Here is a 22,537-nt window from a genome sequence, read left to right on the forward strand (position 1 = left end):
CTCGAATTCCAGCAGGGTCACTCCCTCCGGTACACCTATTGCATGCCGATGCAAAAGATAAATACCAGGGATGCATAAGGAATGACATGATGCTCATGATGAATGAATCACAGTAAACGTTTACCGAAAACATCACTGGACACTCGTTTACCGAGTAAGACTAGCCCTGTTCAAATCACTTTAAGCATGTATCCAACTTAACTTAGAGAACAAGATCAACTTACCTAACTTGCATAACCTAAGATAAAGATGCTCATCTTCGGTTAAAGGTCTAACACCTAGGAACATTACCACAGCTTAGAAATAGTAAAGGTTTACATAATTTAACATTTAAAGTTTCATATGCATACAAGTAGTCCCTTAATTCAATCACAACTAAAGTTCTACAATTCCAAATGACTTGCATGAGGACATTATGGAAAGCTTATGAAATGTTCTACAAATCAATGGTAAACAGCAAAGCATGATTCTGATGTTAACCAAATCAATTTTCAGCAAACCTAGAATCTGTCCAGAATGACAGGGTTACTAACTTAATTATTTAATGATTGTGCAAAAGCATACTTTGATCAAACCAAGTTTACCAACTTGTTTTTCATACCTAAGAAACATCAGAAAGTATAGTGCCAACTTCTAAATAAATTATTTAATATCCTTTTTCAATTTATTTAGTTAATTAGGTGATTTAAGCAACATATAGTAAAACTATTCATAAAAATCTATAAAAATTACAGTAGCTATCTCATGCTGCACATAGACCATCATAAAAATTTCAAAGCCGTAGGACAAACATAACTTGCTGTATCCAAAATAACAGATGACATGTCTAATTTGAGCATAATTAGGAAACCCTAATGAAAAGTGTCAAGCAACAGATTTCATATTTTTTCTAACATTATTCTAGCATAAGAACCTTACTCACCAAATTTTACCCATACTGGATCTATAAAAAAATTATGAAAATTCACACAAGATCCATTCATTAATAAAAGGAATTTCTATAACTTAAAAACTACACATGCACTAGCTCTGAAATTTTAACCAGAGCTTCTACTAAGCAATAATAGATTACCCACAAAATTTCATAATTTTTGGACCACAGAAACTCAAGATAAAATTCAAACAAGTTTGCATGTATCCAAAAACACATTTCAAAGTCCTATTTAATAAATCCAGAAATTCCAAAACATGTGCCCATATAATATTTTTATTAAATACTAGACAATACTAGGAACCCAACAAAATTAGAACCATAGCATTTGGATCTATATACTAAGAAATACAGATTTTTGAATATCAATACAAATCTGGGAAATAATAAAACAAAACTAATAAGGAAACAAAACTCAGCCACAGCTGGGCCGGGCCGAAGAATCACGGCGGCCCGCGACTCACGCGCTGGCGTGGCCCAACGCGACGCGGCCCACGCTGGGCTCCCGCCTCCGCGTCGGAGACTGACGAACGGGCCCCGCTTGTCAGCGAGACAGACAGGGGAGCGGAGGACAACGACGGCGCAACTCGCCGTCGGTAGCTTCTCCGACGAAACCATCTACGCTACGACGTTCGCCTTGACCATGTGCATCTAGTGGTGACCTCAATCGGTGCTATGGTAGCGGCTAGAGGGGTTCGCGACTGACACGGCGGCGCACGGCCACGGCACGACCGGCTCCGGCGAACTGACGGCGACACAGCCCCTAACGGTGACTCTACGAGCTTCGGTGGTGTTCCTATGACCTAGCACGAGGCAGAGGAGGGGATGGGAACGGCGCGAGGACAGCTGGCCGCATGGAGCATCATCTCTGGCGAGAACAGCCACAGCGGCGGTTGAAAGGAATGACGAATTCGTCCTTACCACGGCACAATCGACCTGGCTGAGGGGTGGGGGTGGCAGAGGGGATCACGGCGAGGCTACAGGCGGACGGGGCAACGTGTTTTCGTGGTGGCGTGCTCGCACGGCAGTGGCGATGCTCGGTCGGCAATGGCGGACGGCAGAGCTCTCGACGCTGCATGCGGTAGGAGGTGAGGAAAAGCGAAATGGGACGGGCGAGTGCGTCGGACAGGCGCGTGGGGTGCTCAAGACGCGGCTGCGACGCCAGGAGGCGCACGGCACGTGGCCAGCGTGCTCAGGCGAGCGGCGACGGGTGGCGCCACGCGGCGTCAGTTTTCTGAATCGGTCGGCCACAACGTTCACTGAACGTTTTCTAAAAAACGCGATTCAGTGCAAATGTCGACGCCTGACAGCGAGTATTCAACGATGATCTGCTTCTAATCCATGACGAGTTAGTGGAGAAATTGAACATCAAAGTTGTAGACCTACCTTCCCTCTACAAATTCTTTTCAATGACCAACACCTAAAACGCCGTGGATCCGAAGTTACATGAAACCAAAGTGGGCTCGATGCAACTGAAATGTACCATGACTTAGAATATTTTTCTAAGTGTGAAATCAGCATGGCATTCTGACTGGTGGGCCATGTTTGAGCATGTTCCACACATTTTCATGAGTTAGTCATAAAACAACTTTTGTTCCTTGTAAAATTTACTACAACTTTGCTTTAGGTTGCTCAGACATGCATAGACTCTAAGTTGCACTTTTTAAACAGTCAAACAGTGGCACTCTAGGGTTCATTTCAAGTCAAACCTCCATTCAAGGGCAATTCTGTCATTTTGACCTACATGAACAATGTCCCAACAAGTAACCTAAGTATAGTTAAGGTGTAATAGACCATGATCAACCATTTTACAAAATTGTTATACCTCTTTCAATGATCACATGTGATAAAGCAACTAAACAAGCAATTCACTCATACGTTGCAATGAAATGTTGCACATGTTTCATAGCTTTGTTGTTATTCTACACTTATCATATTTCTACCATGTTGCCATGTTTCAAGGTATGAGAAATCTATGTTGCATTCACAGATGACACCAATTTTATTCACAACAATCAAGCATGAAACATACACAGTTGAAAATGTTGCATATGCATGTTTCAGTAACAATAGCAATGATGACATAGATGATGCATATGTTTATGAAGTGAAATGCAATTAGTGGAAGCCAAACACCTAGGGTGTTACAATTCATGTAGCAAGAGTTATTTAAGGATTTCCTCCACATAGCAATATATCCCTCTTTCTTCACAAGCTCCCAACAAAGTCGGGTAGTGAGTTCTTCCATCTCTATACATGATTTTGTATATAAGCAATAGTTTCCACCAGACAAACAAAAGAAAACACAAGTCATTGAGATCAATCCATACCAATTAAAAATAAATAGACACTCAGTCCACCAATGGGGCTTTCCCTTTTTTGAAAGAAATATACAGCAGGGGAGGCGGGGGGCCCCCACCGTGATTTTTATCTATACCTAATAATAAAGAGTTAAAATTTCTCACCCCCTAATTTTTGGTCCATCTATTTTTTTGTCTATCTCTCTCTAACTACCGGATAATGGAGAGTTTCTTCCGTCTGGACTTATATATATAATAACCCCTGCTCTAGTGTTTTTGTAGTTTTTAAATTAGGCTATTCACCCCCCTCTAGCCATATTAGGACCTTTCAAGTGGTATCAGAGCCGTGGTCACCGTTTGATTGAAGGCTTAACAACCTTGGTGTCAAATTATGGCTCAAATTATGTTCAACCATGTGGGGGGGGGCAAACCACCTTTCTTTGATGGCACTAGTTTATTTGACTATTGGGAGAGAAAAATGAAGATGTACCTTGGTTCAATCAATGATAGAGTGTGGGATGTGACCGAGAGAGACTGTGATTCTTGATCCCACCAACCTCATTGACAATGAGAGAGAAAACAAGCAATGCAACACTATGGCTCTCAACACTATCTACAATAGCATTGATGCAAAGATGTTTGAGCAAGTCAAAGATCTTGAGAGGGCCAGTGAAGTGTGGACAAGATTAGAAGAAACATATGAGAGCACTTCAATGGTAAAGAGTGCCAAGTTGTACATGCTCAAGGACAAGCTATCCAACTTCAAGATGAAGGATGATGAGTCTATTCTAGAGATGTTCTATAGGCTCCAAGTGATCATCAATGATCTCAAGAGCCTGGGTGAGAAGGTGAAGGATGAGGACTTTTCTCATAAGTTCTTGATGTGCTTGCCAAAGAAGTTCAAGACATTAAGAACTATCATCTTTAGAGGAGAATTGACCAATGTATCTCCCAATGAGGTACTTGGAGATGTTATGACCGATGCTCAATACAATGAGAGTAACAATGAGGGTGAAGAGAAGAAGGACAAGAAAGAAAACAATGAGAAGAGTGTGGCTTTCAAGGCTTCATCCTCCGAGAACAAGGGCAAGTCCAAGAAGGAAGCATCAAGTGAAGATGAAGATGACTTTGATGATGAGGCTATGGCTCTTCTTGTGCGTAAGATGGGCAAATTCATGAAGAAGAGAGGCTATGGTGCAAGGAAGAGAATAGATCACATGAAGGAGCATGTGAGACTATGCTTTGAGTGCAAGAGCCCGGATCATATTATGGTGGATTGTCCTCACAAGAGAGACAATGATGATGATAAGAAGAAGAAGAAGAAGGACAAGAAGGAAAAAAGGAGAAGAAGATGACCTTCATGAAGAAGAAGAAGGAAAGTGGCTATGTGGTCACTTGGGATAGTGATTGCACTGATGATAGTGTTGATGATGATTCAAGTGATGATGATAAGAAGTCTATCAAGAAGGCACTTGCAAGCATCGCCATCCACAACAAGCCATCCCTCTTTGACACTCCTTCGACATGCCTTATGGCAAAGCCCACTAAGGTAAAATATGATGCAAGTGATGATGAATCATGTGATAGTGATGATTGTAGGAGTGAAGATGAGGAGGACTACTCTAAGGATGAGCTCATTGAAATATGTGAGCAACTTAGCAATGGCTATGAGAAGAAGAGAAAGGAGTGCAAAGCATTGCAAAAGGAGCTCAAAGCTCTCAAAAGCAATCCTTTGATGAGCTCTATGCATCTCATGAGTGTCTAAAGAAAGACCATGAGGAGCTTGGCCTTGCTCACACCAAGCTTGAAAAAGCTCACTCCTCTCTACTTGAGCATGCTAAGGAGGAGACCATGAAGGAGCAAGTGGTGACTTGTGATGTGGTACTAACATATGATATTATTTATGAGTCTTTTTATAGACCAATTGTTGTTGCTCCCACTAACCCTTCTTATAGCACTACCACTTCTACCTCATCTACTAGTGATGGTTTTACTTGTGATGCCTCACTAATGGTTGAGAATGAGACCCTTAAGGAGGTCAATGAGCTCACTCCCACCCTAGGCAAGGCCTATGGTGATGAGGACCGCTTGCTTATATGCTTGGTAGCCAAAGAGCTTCTCTCTACAAAGAGGGATTGGGTTATACCCCCAAGAAAGGCAATGCGGCCTTTGCTCCTCATAAGATTAGTTTTGTGAAGAATAATGGTCGGTTTTGCACTAGATGCAAGTAAGTTGGTCACATAGAGCAAAAGTGCATGAAGAAGCAATCTCAAGCTAATGTATCCTCCATTAAGATTGATTCTTTCTATGTACTTATAAAGGGTGCCAATGATGTGAAGGCTAAGTTCATTTGTGCACCATGGATGAGCTCAAAGAAGAAAGCTATATGGGTGCTAAAGAGCTTAGTTACCAACCTTCAAGGACCCAAACAAGTTTGGGTAGCTAAAAAGAATTGATTTTCTTTTGTAGGTCAATTACAAAGCCGGAGGAAGGCATTAGATGCTTAATAGTGGGTGCACACAACACATGACAGGTGATTCAAGAATGTTTAATTCAATCAAGTCAAATGATGGTGATGGTGTGCAAAGTATCACATTTGGTGATAATAGTAAAGGCAAGGTCAAGGGGCTTGATAAAATTACTATATCCAATTATTTGAGCATTTCCAATGTGCTACTAGTAGAGAGCTTGAACTTCAATCTTTTGTCGGTAGCTCAATTGTGTGATCTTGGTTTCAAGTGTATCTTTAGTGTTGATGATGTAGAGATCATAAGTGTAGATGGCTCTAACTTGATCTTCAAAGGCTTTAGATATGATAATCTATACTTGGTTGATTTTAATACTAGTAAAGCTCAACTATCAACATGCTTTCTCACTAAATCTAGCATGGGTTGGTTATGGCATAGAAGACTTGGTCATGTTGGCATGAAGCAATTGAACAAGTTAGTGAAGCATGACTTAGTTAGAGGCTTGAAGGATGTCATATTTGAAAAGGACAAGCTATGTAGTGCATGTCAAGCTAGAAAGCAAGTGGGCAACACACATCTAAAGAAGAGCACAATGAGCACATCAAAGGCATTTGAGTTATTGTATATGGATTTGTTTGGGCCAACAACATACACTAGCATTGGTGGCAACAAGTATGAATTTATGATTATGGATAATTTCACTAGATACACTTGGGTGACATTTATTGGTGACAAGAGTGATGTATTTGATATATTCAAGAAGTTCATCAAGAGAGTTCAAAATGAGTTTGAAACCACCATCAAGAAAGTGAGAAGTGACAATGGTAGTGAATTCAAGAATACAAGAGTTGATGAGCTTTGTGATGAGTATGGTATTAGGCATCAATTCTCGGCCAAGTACACACCACAATCCAATGGATTAATTGAAAGAAATAATATGACTCTGATTGACATGACAAGATCAATGTTGAGTGAATACAATGTTAGTCATTTCTTTTGGGCCGAAGCTATCAACATGACTTGTTTCTATAGCAACTGCCTCTATTACCATCAATTCCTAGAGAAGACACCATATGAGCTATTGAATGGTAGAAAGTCCAACATTGCATACTTCCGGGTCTTTGGTTGCAAATGCTATATCTTGAAGAAAGGTACAAGATTGAGCAAGTTTGAGAAGAAATATGATGAAGGCTTCTTACTTAGTTACTCAACTACTAGTAAGGCTTATAGAGTTTGGAACTTGGCTAGTGGTACACTTGAGGAGGTTCATGACATGGAATTTGATGAAACAAATGGTTCCCAAGAGGAAGATGAAAATCTAGAAGATGTGAGAGGCAATCAGTTGGCTGATGCAATGAAGAAGATGGATATTGGTGACATAAGGCCTAGAGAAGTGATTAAAGTCAATGATGACAAAGATCAAGTGCTCTCTAACACAAATATGAAAGCTAGTGGTTCCCATGATCAAAATCAAGCTAGTTTATCATCTCAAGTGCAAGATCAACAACAAGTGGCTAGTACATCATCTCTACCAAATGACCAACCAATGCAAGCAATCAAGTTCAAGTGCTCCAACCAACCAATGTTGCAATAGATCATCCCCTAGATTCCATAACTAGTGATATTTCAAGAGGTGTACAAACAAGATCAAGATTTGTATCATTTTGTGAGTATTTCTCATGCCTAAGAAGATTGATGATGCATTGAAGGATGTTGATTGGGTGAATGCTATGCATGAAGAGCTAAACAATTTCAAGAGAAATCAAGTATAGGAGTTTGTTAAGAGCTCTAAGAGACATAATGTGATTGGAACCAAATAGATCTTTCCCAACAAGCAAGATCAAGATGGGACAGTTGTAAGGAACAAAGCAAGAGTAGCGGCTCAAGGATACACACTAATAGAAGGTCTTGACTTTGGAGAAACATATGCCCTAGTTGCAAGATTAGAAGCAATTAGGATCTTGTTAGCTTATGCTTGTGCCCACAACATCAAGCTCTATCAAATGGATGTGAAGAGTGTATTTCTCAATGGCTACATTAATAAAGAAGTTTATATTGAGAAACCTCCTGGTTTTGAAGATTACAAGAAGCCCAACCATGTGTATAAGTTGAAGAAGGCATTGTATGGCTTGAAGCAAGCACCTCGAGCATGGTATGAGAGATTGAGAGATTTCTTACTATGCAAAGGGTTCATCATGGGAAAGGTTGGCACTACTCTCTTCATCAAGAAGATTGACAAAGACTTATTTGTGTTGCAAATCTATGTTGATGACATCATATTTGGATCAACTAATCAAGATTATTATGATGAGTTTGGCAAGATGATGGCTAAAGAGTTTGAGATGTCCATGATTGGAGAACTTAGTTACTTCCTTAGTCTTCAAATCAAGCAATTGAAGAATGGTACATTTATGAGTCAAGGCAAGTACATCAAAGACATGCTCAAGAAGTTTAGCATAGAAGATACAAAGGGCATTAGTACACCAATGGGGACAAATAGAAGCCTAGATAGTGACAAAAGTGGCAATATGGTGGATCAAAATATGTATCGGTCTATGATTGGAAGCTTACTCTATATGACTGTATCAAGGTCGGATGTCATGTTTAGTGTATGCATGTATGCAAGATTCTATGCCTCACTAAGAGAAAGTCATTTGAAGGCAACAAAAAGAATATTAAGGTACTTGAAGCATACACAAGATGTTGGTTTGTGGTATCGCAAGGGTGCAAGGTTTGAACTTGTTGGATATTCTGATTTGAACTATGCTAGAGACAAAGTTGAGAGAAAAAGCACATCGGGCATATGTCAACTATTGGGAAGATCACTAGTCTCATAGTCATCCAAGAAGCAAAATAGTGTTGCACTTTCAACCGCGAAAGTTGAATACATTGCCGCCGGTAGTTGTTGTGCACAAATACTTTGGATGAAGACCATATTGAAGGAGTTTGGAATCAAATTCAATCAAGTTCCATTACTATGTGGCGATGAAAGTGCCGTGAAGCTCACCAATAATCCAGTTCAACATCAAAGAACAAAGTACATAGATATTCGCCATCACTTCATAAGAGATCATCAACAAAAAGGGGACATTTGCATTGAGAATGTGGGTACCGAAGATCAACTTACCGACATATTCACCAAGCCACTTGATGAGAAAAGGTTTTGTAAGCTAAGGAATGAATTGAACATACTTCTCAAATATGTGTTGATGCACCCCACTCATATGACATGTCTTTTCTTTAAGCAAAGCAAGGTAAAATTGATTGACATGTCATTCATCCTTTGCCAAGGACTTGTTTAGTGCATCTAGTCATTCCCATCATGTCTTAGGCTCATACATGGAAATAAAATGAATTTGATGCTTGCATGGTACCACTATTACTTGTATGCTTGATATGATCTAGTGCTAGCATATGACATGTTTATGGGCTTGTGAACCTAGTGTTTAATCTAGAAAATAAGCTATAAGTGTTTAACTCAACATGGTGCATGATAACCCTTCATTAGAGGTGTGAAGAAGCTTGCCCTTGGATCAAACCAAGTTAAATATCTTTTGCAAATGATCTAGATTGAACCAAATTTGGGAAAATGATCCTCACTTACAATGATTTCTCATAATCCATCTAAAATTTGAGCTCACCTTTTGTGGTCATTAATGACAAAGGGGGAGAGAAAGTTCCCAAAGTTTTGCAAAAGGGGGAGAGGAGAAGCATGGTAATGAAAAGAAGGGGGTAAATTAAAATTTTGAAGCACACAAGTAGGGGGAGCAAGCTCATGAACTTGAATGGTGCATTTGAATGTGCATAGCATGTGTTTGCTTGCATAAGCATTAGTTGTAGTTTGTTTTTCTCCGATACCTTGCTTGTGTGATGTATGCCAGTTGTAGGTTTGAATGATGAAATAAAGATCTAGCATGCATAGGAAGTGTTACTAGACTAGTGTTTATCATGTGTAAACTAGACCCTCTCGTATAATGTTGATCTCACGGGGTTTTCTAGTTTTTGATGAATGTCTAGTTACTATTGGTGTTAAGGATGGTGTTCAAATGGCAACTTCGATTGGTATTGCACTTCAAAGGTCCATTCTTTACACCTTAGCATAATTTGGTAGTCATTGCTCCTAACTTTCCTATCCAAAGCATATGTGTAAGCTTTCAAATCCAAACTCTTAGCACATATGTAGGGGGAGCAAATGCTATCAATTCGGTTTCATAAAACTTGTCCATATACTTTGCACATGGTAAAATGCTTGGGCAAGCAACATGAGGCCAAGAAAATTTTATTGCAATGGGTTATCAATAATTACCAAAAAGAGGGAGATTGAAAGTCCCTAGTTTGGTTTTGATTAATTGATGAAACCCTAGTGCTAACCTACGTGCTAAGTGTATGTAGTAAATGGGGTTGGCACATTCCAAGAGGTGGAGCTAGAGGATCATGAAGATGATGGTGATGACCACAAGATGATCAATTGCTCACTTGGAAAAGAAGAAAGAGAAAAATAAAATGGATGCAAGGCAAAGGTATAAGCATAGGGCCATTTTGTTTTGCACTCAAGACACCATAGAGGGTGTGAGTGATTCAGGATTGATAGCCATACTATTAAGAGGGGAGTCTCATGGTTTAATCGGTTATCAAGTGCCACTAGGTGAATTCATACATGCATATGCATTAGGACCTAGGGTGCACTAACATCGCCCTTGAAAAACGCTAACACACATGCACACAAGTTCTACACTTTGTGGTTAGCAAGTTGAAAACAAGAGTGAAGCGGTTGTCGACTTAGAAAAAGAAAAGGAGGAGAAAGTCCACTAACCGGACGCTATGGTCATGGTGACCGGACTCACCACGTGCGTCCAGTCAATTATAGCGAAGCAGCGCAAAAGGCCAAGCGTGCACAGTTGCGATCAGATGCTGACACCAGCATGTCCAGTCATCTTTTCGAGCGACCGAACTCATGCCAGGTGACGCGACCGAACGTGACGACGTAAAGCAACTTCGCGATGACGTACGACGACGTAAGCTATTCTCACGCGTGATGAGTTGACCTAACGTAGGGGTGCGTCCGGTCCCCTCTCACCGGACACATCCGGTCACGATTTAGGCGTTCTGGAACCTCCCTGTTGTGGACCGAACTCTGGTCGAGCTGTGTCCGGTCATTTTCATCAGAGCGCCCGATCGTTCATTAGCGCGTAATCAACCGTTGAGATCCGTCGAACGAGGTTAAACATGAAGTAACACATGGCAGTGATCTAGAGAACAGATGCTGGAGGCGTGCGTCCGGTCGCCCTGAAATCTGGGTGAGCTGAGGGCCAACGGCTCTATTTGTTTGGGATGCTTATAAATAGTTGTTGGCTGGCTCATGAGGACCTCTCTTGGCATTTTGATCATCTTGACATCCTCTTGAGCCTAGCACACGCCCTCCAACTCATCTCTCTTGCTTGATTACGAATCCAAAGTGAGATTGAGTGAATCCAAGTGCATTTGCTTGTGAGTTTGCATCTAGTGGCTCTTGGGGATCATTTGAGCTGCGTGATTTTTATTACTCTTAGTGGTTGCTGCCACCTAGATGGCTTGGAGCAGCGGTGGAGGTCTGACATGTGTTGGTGATTGTTCGTGGTCGGCTCCGGTGATCTGGTGACGGGTGTTGTGCCTTCCCCGACGGCGCGCCAAAAGCAACTCTAGTAAATTGCTTGTGTCATTAAGCTACCTCACTTGTGGGTAGGTTCTTGCGGTGTCTGTGTTGGACGAGGTTCGTGCTACACCTCTTAGCCGCTGAACCACCAAGTGTTGGTCGACACAACGGGGACTAGCGTGCCGGCAAGCACGTGAACCTCGGGAGAAAATTTTTTGTGTCCATCTTGTGATTAATTAGTATTCCCCCAGTGATTGATCTTCATGTTGATTGATTGGTTCATCCCCTTCGCGGCGATATAAAGATTTCATCTTCTCATTTACATTCCCGCAAAATAATGTAATTAGCTCTCTAGTGTATCTTGCTTGTGTAGCTTACCTTGTTCTAGTTGCTCACCTAGTGTAGCCAGTAGTGACATATCATTTGAGTGATTAAAGATCATAAAGACTAGAATTGATTGGATAGGTGGTCTGCAATCCTTGTAGAGCTAGCGCAAATTGCTTTTTGCCGTTTGTCATATTAACCAATTTACTCTAGTGTTTTGTAGTTTTTAAAATAGACTATTCACTCTCCTCTAGCCATATTAGGATATTTCAAGTGGTATCGGAGCCGTGGTCACCGTTTGATTGAAGGCTTAACAACCTCGGTGTTAAATTATGACTCAAATTATGTTCAACCATGTGGAGGGCAAACCACATTTCTTTGATGACACTAGTTCATTTGACTATTGTCGATAAGCTCTTAGAAAAAATTCTGGTGGCCTTACCGCCGTTTCATACAGCTATAAGTTGCCTGGGCCCAAAGGCTGACAACTTATAGCTGTTTGAAACGGCTATAAGTTTTTTCGAGAGCTGCCAAAGTTTTTTCTGAGAGCTTACCGTCAGTTGAAACGGCTATAGCCGGTTCAATCAGCGGTATAGGTCTTTTTTGAAACAAAATCAGCGGTATAGGTCTAAATCTGCATTTTTTTTCAAACCGATATTTATTTAAAGAATCAGAAAATGATAAATAAAAAATAAAAAAATCCAGGCACCACCCTCCTACCAGCGGGGCGAAAGCCATCGCGCTTGGCTGCGGTGCCTGGGCCTTTCGGATTTCGCGCGTGTGGGTGCGGTCCACTTCTTCAACTAACGAACGTGCGAAAGGCAGTGTGCGCCGGACCACGCACCCGCTCGGCCTTTGTCGCGGCCTGGGGCCAATTCGATTTCTGTACAGTTTAGGCCCGCCATTTGGTTTATGCGATTGCGGTCCGCGAGGTTCATTATTGGGCCGAGAATCTGTGTGACGAGGATTTACCTATTTAGCTGTGCTTCCAGAAAACCAAGAGGTGCTACGTCTCAACATCTCATCTCTTCAGAAAAAATTAGGGCTTCCTACCCAGCCGTAGCGGTGGCGGCGATCTTTGCCTTGCCCCGTGCTTCATTCAAGAGTGCGAGATGGAGAAGGCGCCCGAGGTGTTGATGAGGGAGGGTTCCAGGAAGAGAGATTGCCCTGATTCTGAGTTAGAATCCCACCAGATCCTAGCACATGAAGAAAAATCCCAGCAGCTCCTAGCACATGAAGAAAAATCCCAGCACATCCTAGCACAGGAAGAAAGATCCCGGCAGTTCCTTGCACGTCTAGCTATCGAGGATGCGTTTTGGGATCATGTGGATGAATCTAGTGGGGTACGTCCGGTGAGGACGGACGCGAACCATGCGGAACAGAAACCGTTTGGGTGGAAGGTGGATTTGCCGAGCGTATTGAAGAAGGGGGAGGAGAAGGAGGCGGATGATGATGATGAGGACAACGACGACCCGGACCTCGAGGCTCTCCGATTTCGCAAAAGATGGAGCCGTATATGGTCCCGCCACCACGGATGCTTCGATGACACCAGTAAGTTCTCCATTTTATCTGCATCTATCTATATCCTAATTAGGTTGAGTTTTTTTTTTAAATGTATGTAATGAGGTCGACTTTGGTTCGTGATAGGTGTAGTTATTATTCAACAGAAGAAGTACTTATGTCTGATGGGTATTTGATTATGGATAAGATAGGATCAGAGCTAGACCTGTAAACAACAATACTGAAATTTTATCTTAATTCGTACCTGCACATGATGAGTATTGTTCTTCCTGCTACTATTGCTGCTGTTATTGAACTCGATATGAAACTAATCGAAACATCCTACTAAGTGCAGCTCTTGTCCCCCCTATGCGCTATACTGATGAGCCTCCAATTGATAGAATCTACCCTGGCGATACTCTACAGATCTTTTCAGCCATGATTGCAGGAATAGGAGGTGGCTTCCAGTGGCCTCTCTGTGTGTTCGGTCTGGTTGCCATACGCGACCATGTTGATCACAATCGCAATATTATCTTCCAGCGCTCAAGGTCTGAGTGCCAAACCCTCACTAAGGAGGTTTGTAGTAACTCTTTTCATTCATTATTTTGGTTTGTTTGGTGCAAAGCTGCACTTCTGCCTAATGCATCGTTTACCAACTTCCAGCAACTGCTTGCACATGTATATCATTATTACGTGGAAACAATGCGGTTAGTTAATTACTATGGCATTTAACCTGTAGTCCCTCAGGGTTAAAAAATTTAATTTCGTCGATGAAGCTTATAGATGAGAGCCTGTTATATATGCTAGGTTTTGTTGCATTAAGGAAATCCATATTGTACACAAAGAAATAGCCATCATTTAGCACTAGTTAGCCTCAACTAATTACTGATAGAGTGTCACACTCACATGTTAGGCTCAACTAAATACTGATGCAACACATCGACTGAAGTTTTTACTAAATAATATAATATTGGTGCAAGGAGCAGATGGTGGGTTATGGCATCCCTAGTGAAGACTAGGTGGGAACCTGACAACTGTGCCCTAGGGTACTCACAAGGCCTGAAAGCCCTTTAGGCCTTCTCTAGGGGTGGTCTAGTGGTGGATTCGGTGCCTGGTAAAAAGGCGCCAAAGAGGATGGGCTATTTGGGCCTGGTTTTGGCTCTCCATGAGGGGGACAAATATCTCCTTTCCTCTCTCCTGATGAATGTTTGTTTAACTGTATATTTCTTTTCCACTCTCCTGTCCTCTCCTTTCACTTTATATTTCACTGTACATGGATGTTTGTTTAATTCATATGCATCGAATCCCATTTTGGTTTCGGTTCCTGTCTTAAGGCAAGATTCAATTCTGCTCCAGTGGTGTGGCATCATCAATTCTTGGGCTGACACCTCATAGCAGGAATTGATTTCCGTCCGCCACTGGAGAAGGTCTTACATGATCCCACCAACACATATACGCTGAGTCCATTTTGTCCTTTTGTCTCTTTTATTAAACTACTGTCATATTCTTTGTATTCTTGTGAGTGTTTTAGTATTTTCTTCCTTCTCTTGGCCTGACCATTTCAGCCTTTGTTTGTAAGGCTTTCTCAGAATTCTACATAAAAACCCGACCTGTGGGGTGTAGACAGCCCCCGGGCATTTTGCTAAGATCAAGACCTTCTCACGTAGGTCAAGAAAACCCCCGAACCCCTGCCCCACCCTTACACAGCAGCACCGTAGCCATTGTGAGAACGACCAACGACCTGGGCCGGGTCTTAGACCTGTGCTTTGGCGTGGGACAGACGAGGGGATTTTTTTTAACCCCGTCCTGAAATTTGCCTCCCACGAGGAGTCGAACCTAGGACCTGAGGAGTGCTACTAGAGCCACCTAACCAATTCAGCTAGAACACATATGAGTTATATTATTATTGTTTGCGCAGAACAAATATCCTGCTACTAGAGCCACCTAACCAATTCAGCTAGAACACAAATGAGTTATATTGCGATTGTTTACGCAGAACAAATATCTTATCATTTTTGTCATTGGTGGATTAAGCTAGCATTTTTATCTTACATTTGATAGTATGGGCCCTATGCCATTTACTTGAGTGCTGAATATTTCTTTTCTTTTCTTCCACTTAAGTTCATATTTTTATTTAATTGTTGCATGCAGGATCCATATTTAGTACTCACAGGTCCTGCCCGTGCTGTTGTGTTTTCGGCTCCTGTAACCATCGAGGTTTACCTGAAAGTGAAGGGCCCTACTGAACTTGAGGATAAAACTTTATGCTGTCTTGCTAATGAAATGCGAGACAAAGGAGCGCCTTATTCATACATGTTCCATCAGACTTGCAGTGGCAAGTTTAGCACAGTGGAGTTTACACTTGGGCATATTACTTCCTCTGTCGAGGCCACAATATCTGTTCGAGTTATCAGTGGTTCATGGCCACATGGTTTTCAGGGTGAGTTTGCTGCCTGTTTGGTTAGAACTGGTGATATTTTTCATGGTAAGCATGAAGGTCCTGTTATTGGAGGTAGGACCCGTAGCACCAGTGTTGATCACAAGAAAATAACCCTGCTTAGTTTTGGAGATGAGAAAGTGCCTGTGACTGGTGATGGTGTGATTGAGCTTTCTCGTAGTGTTGTTTCTGCTAAAAGTAACAGCAACCTGGAAGTTTCTGTTAGGGCATGGCAAGATGCTAACAATGCTGTGCAAGCTTTGGCGGCATTTGCGGCCAAGGAAGCAGGTAGAAGCTCTTGTACGCTTGACATTGGATCCTGTAAAATGGTGGTTATTGTGGCCTGGTCACTCATTTCGGATGAGCCGGAACTTCGTCGAGAAGTTGAGCCTCAGCATTTAATGATGTGAAATGGTGGTTCAAGAAGTTTCAGAATGGTTTGGAGTATTGGGACAGCATAAAGTGGTATTTATGTAAGGTTGGTGTTTGCGTTTGAAGTGGTATTTATGTACTCTAGTTGTTGGGTCTTAAGTGGTACTGTACTTCGTACTCAAATAAGAGATGATGTTGGGATCTTGTGTTTCTGTTTGAACCGCATTTTTCTTGTCTATGATCACTTCTCAGTATATGTCTTTCTGCAAACATGATACTCCAAACACTCGCGGTTTATAAGATGCGCACGAATATCAAAATTTAAACTCTACAATCTGACCAATAATTTGGCACACAAATTTTAACTATTATAATTAGATATACTATCCAATAATCATTGCGTGTTTGGTTTCTGGCCCCTGTGTCATGCCACAAGCGCTGCCACTGCTGTCAGTTGTGGCAAAAATCCATGCCACAGCTGTCAGTTGTGGCGGCAAAAATAAATCCACAACCAAGCAATGTCATGCCACAAGCGCTGCCACTGCTGTCAGTTGTGGCAAAAATCCATGCCACAGCTGTCAGTTGTGGCGGCAAAAATAAATCCACAACCAAGCAAAAATCCATGCCACAGTTGTCAGTTGTGGTGGCAAAAATAAATCCACAACCAAGCAGCGTCCTTAGTGTGGCTGCCGAACTCGAAACGTGGCAGATTGTCCTGGCCAACCAAGGTGCCCCATAATAATAGTACAGCGTGCACGTGCGTCGCTACGGGATAGCTAACATTATATACTAAAAACACACGGATCGTACGATAAGATAATAATACTGTGAAATTAAGTACTGACGTTAAAGTGACATTTAATCGAAAAAGCAAAATTCGTGAAATTAACACAATCACGGAGAACATGACGTTTGGCTCACAAACTCTACTATATAGACCTTTCCGTGATGCAGCTAAGATACATCAGCACTGGTATGTCTTTATACCACTTTTCAACAGATCTAGAGTCAATCATGATAAGCGTTTTCTTTTGCCGTTCGAAAATATAAAACATATATTTTCGAACATGTAGCCATGGCAAAAGAAACTATAAACATAGTAGCAATAAGAATAAAATATGGGAAACAAGTAATAAAAGCATGAGCAATCGACCTACATATCTACACTGTGGTAAGTTGTATTCTATATTCTCACGTACACCAATAGCAACACTTGTATATGTATGGATGATATTCAATTGGCACCACCAAAAATACACTGAACCAAAAAAATCTCCATTCAACTAAAATTGTTCTTTTGCTAAAGCATCGTGCAACGCTAATGTGCGTATCCATTTAAATAACTAACTATATATGACACATGCTCAAAGCTTTTTCTCATATGACAATGAAAAAAAATAATTTGCTCATAACAATGAGAAGAGATGGCGGTGCCCTTCTCTGAACTAAGACTGCAATGAAACATCTTTTATCTCATAACAATGAGAAGAGATGGCGGTGCCCTTCTCTGAACTAAGACTGCAATGAAACATCTTTTATCTGAGACAAAGTGCCGTGAAGCATCTCAAGTTCAGTTATCTGATACAAAGGTAATTTTAAACTTTCAATTAATAACTAACTAAATATGTATAAAATTAGTTAAATTAACCATGTCCAACTCCAACTTCAGAACTATTTCGAAATTTCTTCCACCACAGTATTATGGTTGCTTTTGTCCTTGTTCACAGCTCCGGAATGTTTATATCCCCCTCTTAAGTGTGCACAACCTCAGCTAAGTTCCAGGGCCTGTCTGATTATACAAAAAAAAATGAGATGGAAACTTTTCTAATCAATTCACCCACTGAAAATAAATACCATTCATTCACTAATTATGTGCAGAGAATAAACATTCAATCCATTGCATTAGATAGAACATGGCAGCAAACACAAGAAGTGTGACTGCGGCTATTAGAATACTGGTTGGTTGCAGCACACAGTCACAAGCACTGAGATGGATGAAGGTTTAGTTCGTACTTTGTGAAACTTTCTAGAATATAGATAGGTATCTGAATTTGGCAAGAACAGAGTCTAGCAGATCTGTGTGTCCACAAAACATTGAATGCACTTAAAGTTATGTCTGCTACAAACAAACTGGTCTTGGAAGGCTGGAAATGAGAATAGGTCTTAGCTTATGAATGAGAAAGGCTAAAATTAGTTTTGGTCTAAAATAGTCATAATTCGTAAATCCCAACTGACAAGAATAAATTGGACGATTGATGCTTGATTTAATTTTAACAATGTAACATAATCCTGTTTAAATTCAGTTTTTCCATTCCACTTTCTAGTGAGCAGTACCAGTCATGCAGCACGGAAGCTCAAAAACAGAACAGAAGGCAAAGAACAATTTGCTTAAGTGTATTGTGGTGTGCTCAGTCATTAGATGGCTGTGAGTTTGCTATCAGTGATGAACAATTTGCTGAATTGTTTTCTCTGTACAGTAAGCAATTTTAGGTCGATACATAAATGAGGTTGATTATTCACTATTATTCATTTATCAACAAAACACAAGGGCTTAAGAGGCTCGAACCAAAGGGTAATGGCAGCGGGACTCACCTGGATCAACGGAAGCTTGGGTAACAGGTGCCGAACGATTTCAATGCTGGATGCAGAAACTCCGCATGCTCCAGCAGAATTGAGGACAATTAGACTCTCAAAAACAGTGGAAATCACTGCAGAGAGGTACACTACGTTTTTTCCCTCTCTGATTTGTGAATTCAAGTATGCAAAGAATTGATTAAACGAACAAATGGAGGATTAGTGTGTGTTTGCTGGCTATAATCAAGTTAACCAAATACTGTTGTTCCCCACTCCTTTTTTCATCCAGGAGTTATCAAAAACATGGACATTTTACATACATGCATGCAAGAGTAAGTTCTTATATCTTCTAAATTTTGAAATCAAACATTTTCTGAATTTTAAGATAATAGCAGGAATCCCAGCGCACTTGCGCAGGCTAGTGACTTCATATATAACTGCGCTCATGAAAACAGTAGCATACATCAAGTAAAAATTTACAAAGTGGTTGTTCCAAGCAAAAAAAAAAAAAAAAAAAAAAAAAAAACCTTCAATCGTTGCCTGTGCTTAGCCAATGTGCGATATGTTGTAAGCAAAACATTTCGGAAATTGAAGGCACTGCCAAAGGGGAAAAAAAGAAGATAAGACGTAGGTTAAATGGCAATTAGCTAAGAATGAGCACATGAAAAGTGAAAACTGCAATAGGGGTCAAAAAAAATTATGGTACCTGCAGTTCAGTGGCTATGTACTGATGAAATGGTAGTTCCTTTTAAGTAGCAACCTTAGAAAACAAAACAGACGTCTGATGGCAAGCAGATTGATCTCTGCAGCCATGAAGAACTTTTAGGAAATGTGAAAGAACCAAAAAGGCATAAAAAAGCAAGGAATTTTGCAAACAATCTTTCAGTACTGAACATACCGTATCGTGAGCCACGTAGGCACCGTGGACGTGGAGGTTGGCATCCAAGGTATCATTCTCCAGGTTCATACTTGTATGGTGTATTTCTGAAAGGTGACCAAGTTTGAAGCTTATAATCATATTTGAAGGCCATTTCAAATTACAACCTATGGTGAAGTAAACCAAGAGCTGTAAATTTCTGCATGATGCGCATCTAATATAAGACTATGGAAAAGGAAAGTCCTCCATTCCAAACCTATGGAAGCCTATGGAATTTGGATGCAGCGGTACAAAGAATTGAAACAACAAAAGCACGATATAATTTCAGATTTTCAGGGAGCAAAAATATAAGGCACTCTTAAAATTTTTGCAAGAGCCACTAAAGGACATGATTTGAAACACATAAGTCATCAGAGTTCATAGGCATTATGGATATAGATTCAGTGGCACTGGTCAACAAAGAAGTGCAAAGCAGCAATATAAGAATATAGGCGAATCAACAAAACAGAGCATATGTATAAATCTATTTATATAGCTGAAATGGTAATAGAGCATATGTAGTCTGTATGGAACTAACTTAATATTGTACGATATAATAAAGAACCATTTTTAGATGGCATGTTTTCTGCATACTTGCATATGGAACCATCAACAAAGCCAAGAACAGCACCTTTACAATCTCATCTGATGCGATTACTTATTCAACGATTGTCCCCAAGAGAGCACCATGTAGGCAATTAGTGCATGTAAATAGAGGCAGGAAGGATACCTGTATCCATGCACAAAAAATAGCATTTTCCAAATTTAATTTAGCAAATGCAAGAAAACATGTTGCTACGATTGTCCCCAAGAGCGCACCATGCAGGCAATGAGTGCATGTAAATAGTGACAGGAAGGATACCTGCATCCATGCACAGAAAACAATAGCATTTTCCAAATTTAATTGAGGAAATGCAAGAAAATATGTTTTCTACCCTTTAGAGAACCTTCTTCTGCCAGCTTACTTGATTTTAGAACTGCGTTGTAGGCAATCAGTCAAATGATGACATGGGGGCAGAAAAAGGGAGTTAAATTATAGTTCTGACTATTCGGAAAAAGAAAACACGCCTGCTGCATGAAGTGGACAGAACAGTATCGTTTTCACCTGTTGAGTGCAAATGCATATCCTTTGCGAAATAATGGAAGTAAATGTGTCAATTTAATTTGGCATCTGGCCTTTCCATGGTTAGAAATCAATAATGAGATAAAAAGGCAGGAGTAATAAGACGTAAACGGTAGCAGGTTGCAAATCATTATCGGACATGAAGCTTTGTTGGTAGCCCTCGAAAGCAGAAGTGAAGAATGGCTTGAATTCCCACCTTCGTTTCATGGTTTGTTTGAAGATCAAATTTGATTGAGACTAAGCACTTTGGTCATCAATCAGTTGGGACCGAATAGGATAACAATTTTGACAGAAAACTGGCATTAGTTAGTAAAAAGCAGAGGAACTTATCGAAATTTTACGATTTTCAGGCAATGACTTCTTAGCGTGCAAGATCAAATAAAGGCTGCGGAAGAATGGTATGAAAAATTCGAAATGAACAAAAGAGAAAAAGGAAACAGACATTATACGGTAAGATCAGTAATGGGATATGTTCTGGTAGCTGATAGCGGACATTATATGGTAAGATCAGTAATGGGATATGTTCTGGTAGCTGATAGCCCTAAATCAAGAATAAGCTGAAATTCTAGTAAAGCAGCTGCACAAAATTTTCAGCGTGATTTACTTTTGTTGAGTTAAATTTGACCTTAAGCTGAGAGCCAAGGGAGTCAGTAAAATAGAAAAGTATGTAGATTGGAAGATATAATAATAAAGACTATGTAAATACATCCTAGAAAAGTGTATGCAATCAGTGAAACATGGATTTCAGGTGAACCCAATCATTGAAGCCAAAAGAATCATTTGGAGACCTTATAGGTTCTTTAATGTACAACATTGACCAAAGTTTGGATGGTCATACTTGGGTTCATATTATATCTAAAGTATTTCCCCAATTCTTCTGCCCATGCAATCAATCAAAAGCATCCAGAAGAGAATTATATCATTATAAGAGTTACGCAAAATAAAGCAACAACTCACCGGGATATAAGAAACAGAGCATCCAACTTGTGAAACTGAAGAAGTTGCCACCTAGATTGGTTTCTCTGTCAAATTAGATTTTTGTTGCGGGGAGCTATTTGACCTCTGATGAAATGAAACTGTCTTAAATGAGTAAACAAAGATGAAAGGAATAGAGATTGTTAAAGGTGTAAAAGGTCGCATCAAGTGATCAAGTGACACGCTCATGTTATAGTGGACAATAAGTATATGGTTCCCCACCGGAACTTGGGCTGCGCCGCTAGGGTTTGGGGGCGACCTCAGAACATGGAGACGAAGAGAGAGAGAGACAGCAGTACCTGGACCGCGTCGTGCCGGAGGGCTCGCACGCGGCTCCGGCACGACGCGGCGGATCCGGCTCACCCGCTCCTCTGGTTGGCCGTCGCCGTCACTATGGGTGAGGGGCACCGCGCCCTGGTTGTGGGGAAGAGGTAGAGGGAGGGACGCTCGGGCTTCGGAGCCGCCACGGGTATGGGGGAGAGGGAGAGGCGCCGCCGGTGTGGGGGAGAGGGAGGGGCGGCGCTGTGGGGGACAGCGAGCGAGAGGAAGGGGTGCCGATGTCGGCAGAGGGAGAGGGGCGACGGCCGACGGGTGCAATGTACTGTTCTGGCAACAGTGCTCTGTGCGGGGGCACTGTTGATCAACAGTGATCTGTGAGGAAGGGTGGATCTACAGTTTTAAGAGTATAGGTTAGATAAAACTTCTGAATACAACATTTGTACTTCTGAATCTTTGAATGGAGGAACAAAAATAACAACCTATGCCCCAAACCTGGACTAATCTGACCAAACTAAATAGGCATATCTCTGAGGAAACACATATTTAGAATGGTGTGGTCGTTTGGAAACAGAAAATATGCTTGGATCTTGCAAAACAGCACTACGATAGTGCAACTGCTCTTATTTGAATTGACATGAGAGAAGGGTTTTACAGGGGGACATGACGGTAAAATATTTTCAAGCTGATATCAACCATTCATATAAGG

At 41.0% G+C, this 22,537-nt stretch overlaps 1 protein-coding gene across 1 annotated transcript; it reads left to right on the forward strand.

The window, feature by feature from the left end:
- Nucleotides 1–12,673: 12,673 nt before the first annotated feature.
- On the forward strand, nucleotides 12,674–16,202 carry LOC136453480 (uncharacterized). Its single transcript, XM_066454044.1, has 3 exons — nucleotides 12,674–13,206; nucleotides 13,511–13,731; nucleotides 15,307–16,202. Exons 1-3 carry the CDS (start codon nucleotides 12,768–12,770, stop codon nucleotides 16,000–16,002), a joined length of 1,356 nt encoding a protein of 451 aa, XP_066310141.1. The 5' UTR covers nucleotides 12,674–12,767; the 3' UTR covers nucleotides 16,003–16,202.
- Nucleotides 16,203–22,537: the final 6,335 nt, after the last annotated feature.

This window comes from Miscanthus floridulus, chromosome 5 (genome assembly GCF_019320115.1).
Source record: "Miscanthus floridulus cultivar M001 chromosome 5, ASM1932011v1, whole genome shotgun sequence".
NCBI classification, from domain to species: domain Eukaryota; kingdom Viridiplantae; phylum Streptophyta; class Magnoliopsida; order Poales; family Poaceae; genus Miscanthus; species Miscanthus floridulus.

Excerpts from the sequence above, each read along its gene's own strand:
- LOC136453480 (XM_066454044.1), top strand. The coding sequence starts at position 12,768 with ATGGAGAAGGCGCCCGAGGTGTTGATGAGGGAGGGTTCCAGGAAGAGA. Across the intron at positions 13,207-13,510 it reads CGGATGCTTCGATGACACCA|CTCTTGTCCCCCCTATGCGC; the intron begins GTAAGTTCTCCA and ends TACTAAGTGCAG. Across the intron at positions 13,732-15,306 it reads GCCAAACCCTCACTAAGGAG|GATCCATATTTAGTACTCAC; the intron begins GTTTGTAGTAAC and ends TGTTGCATGCAG.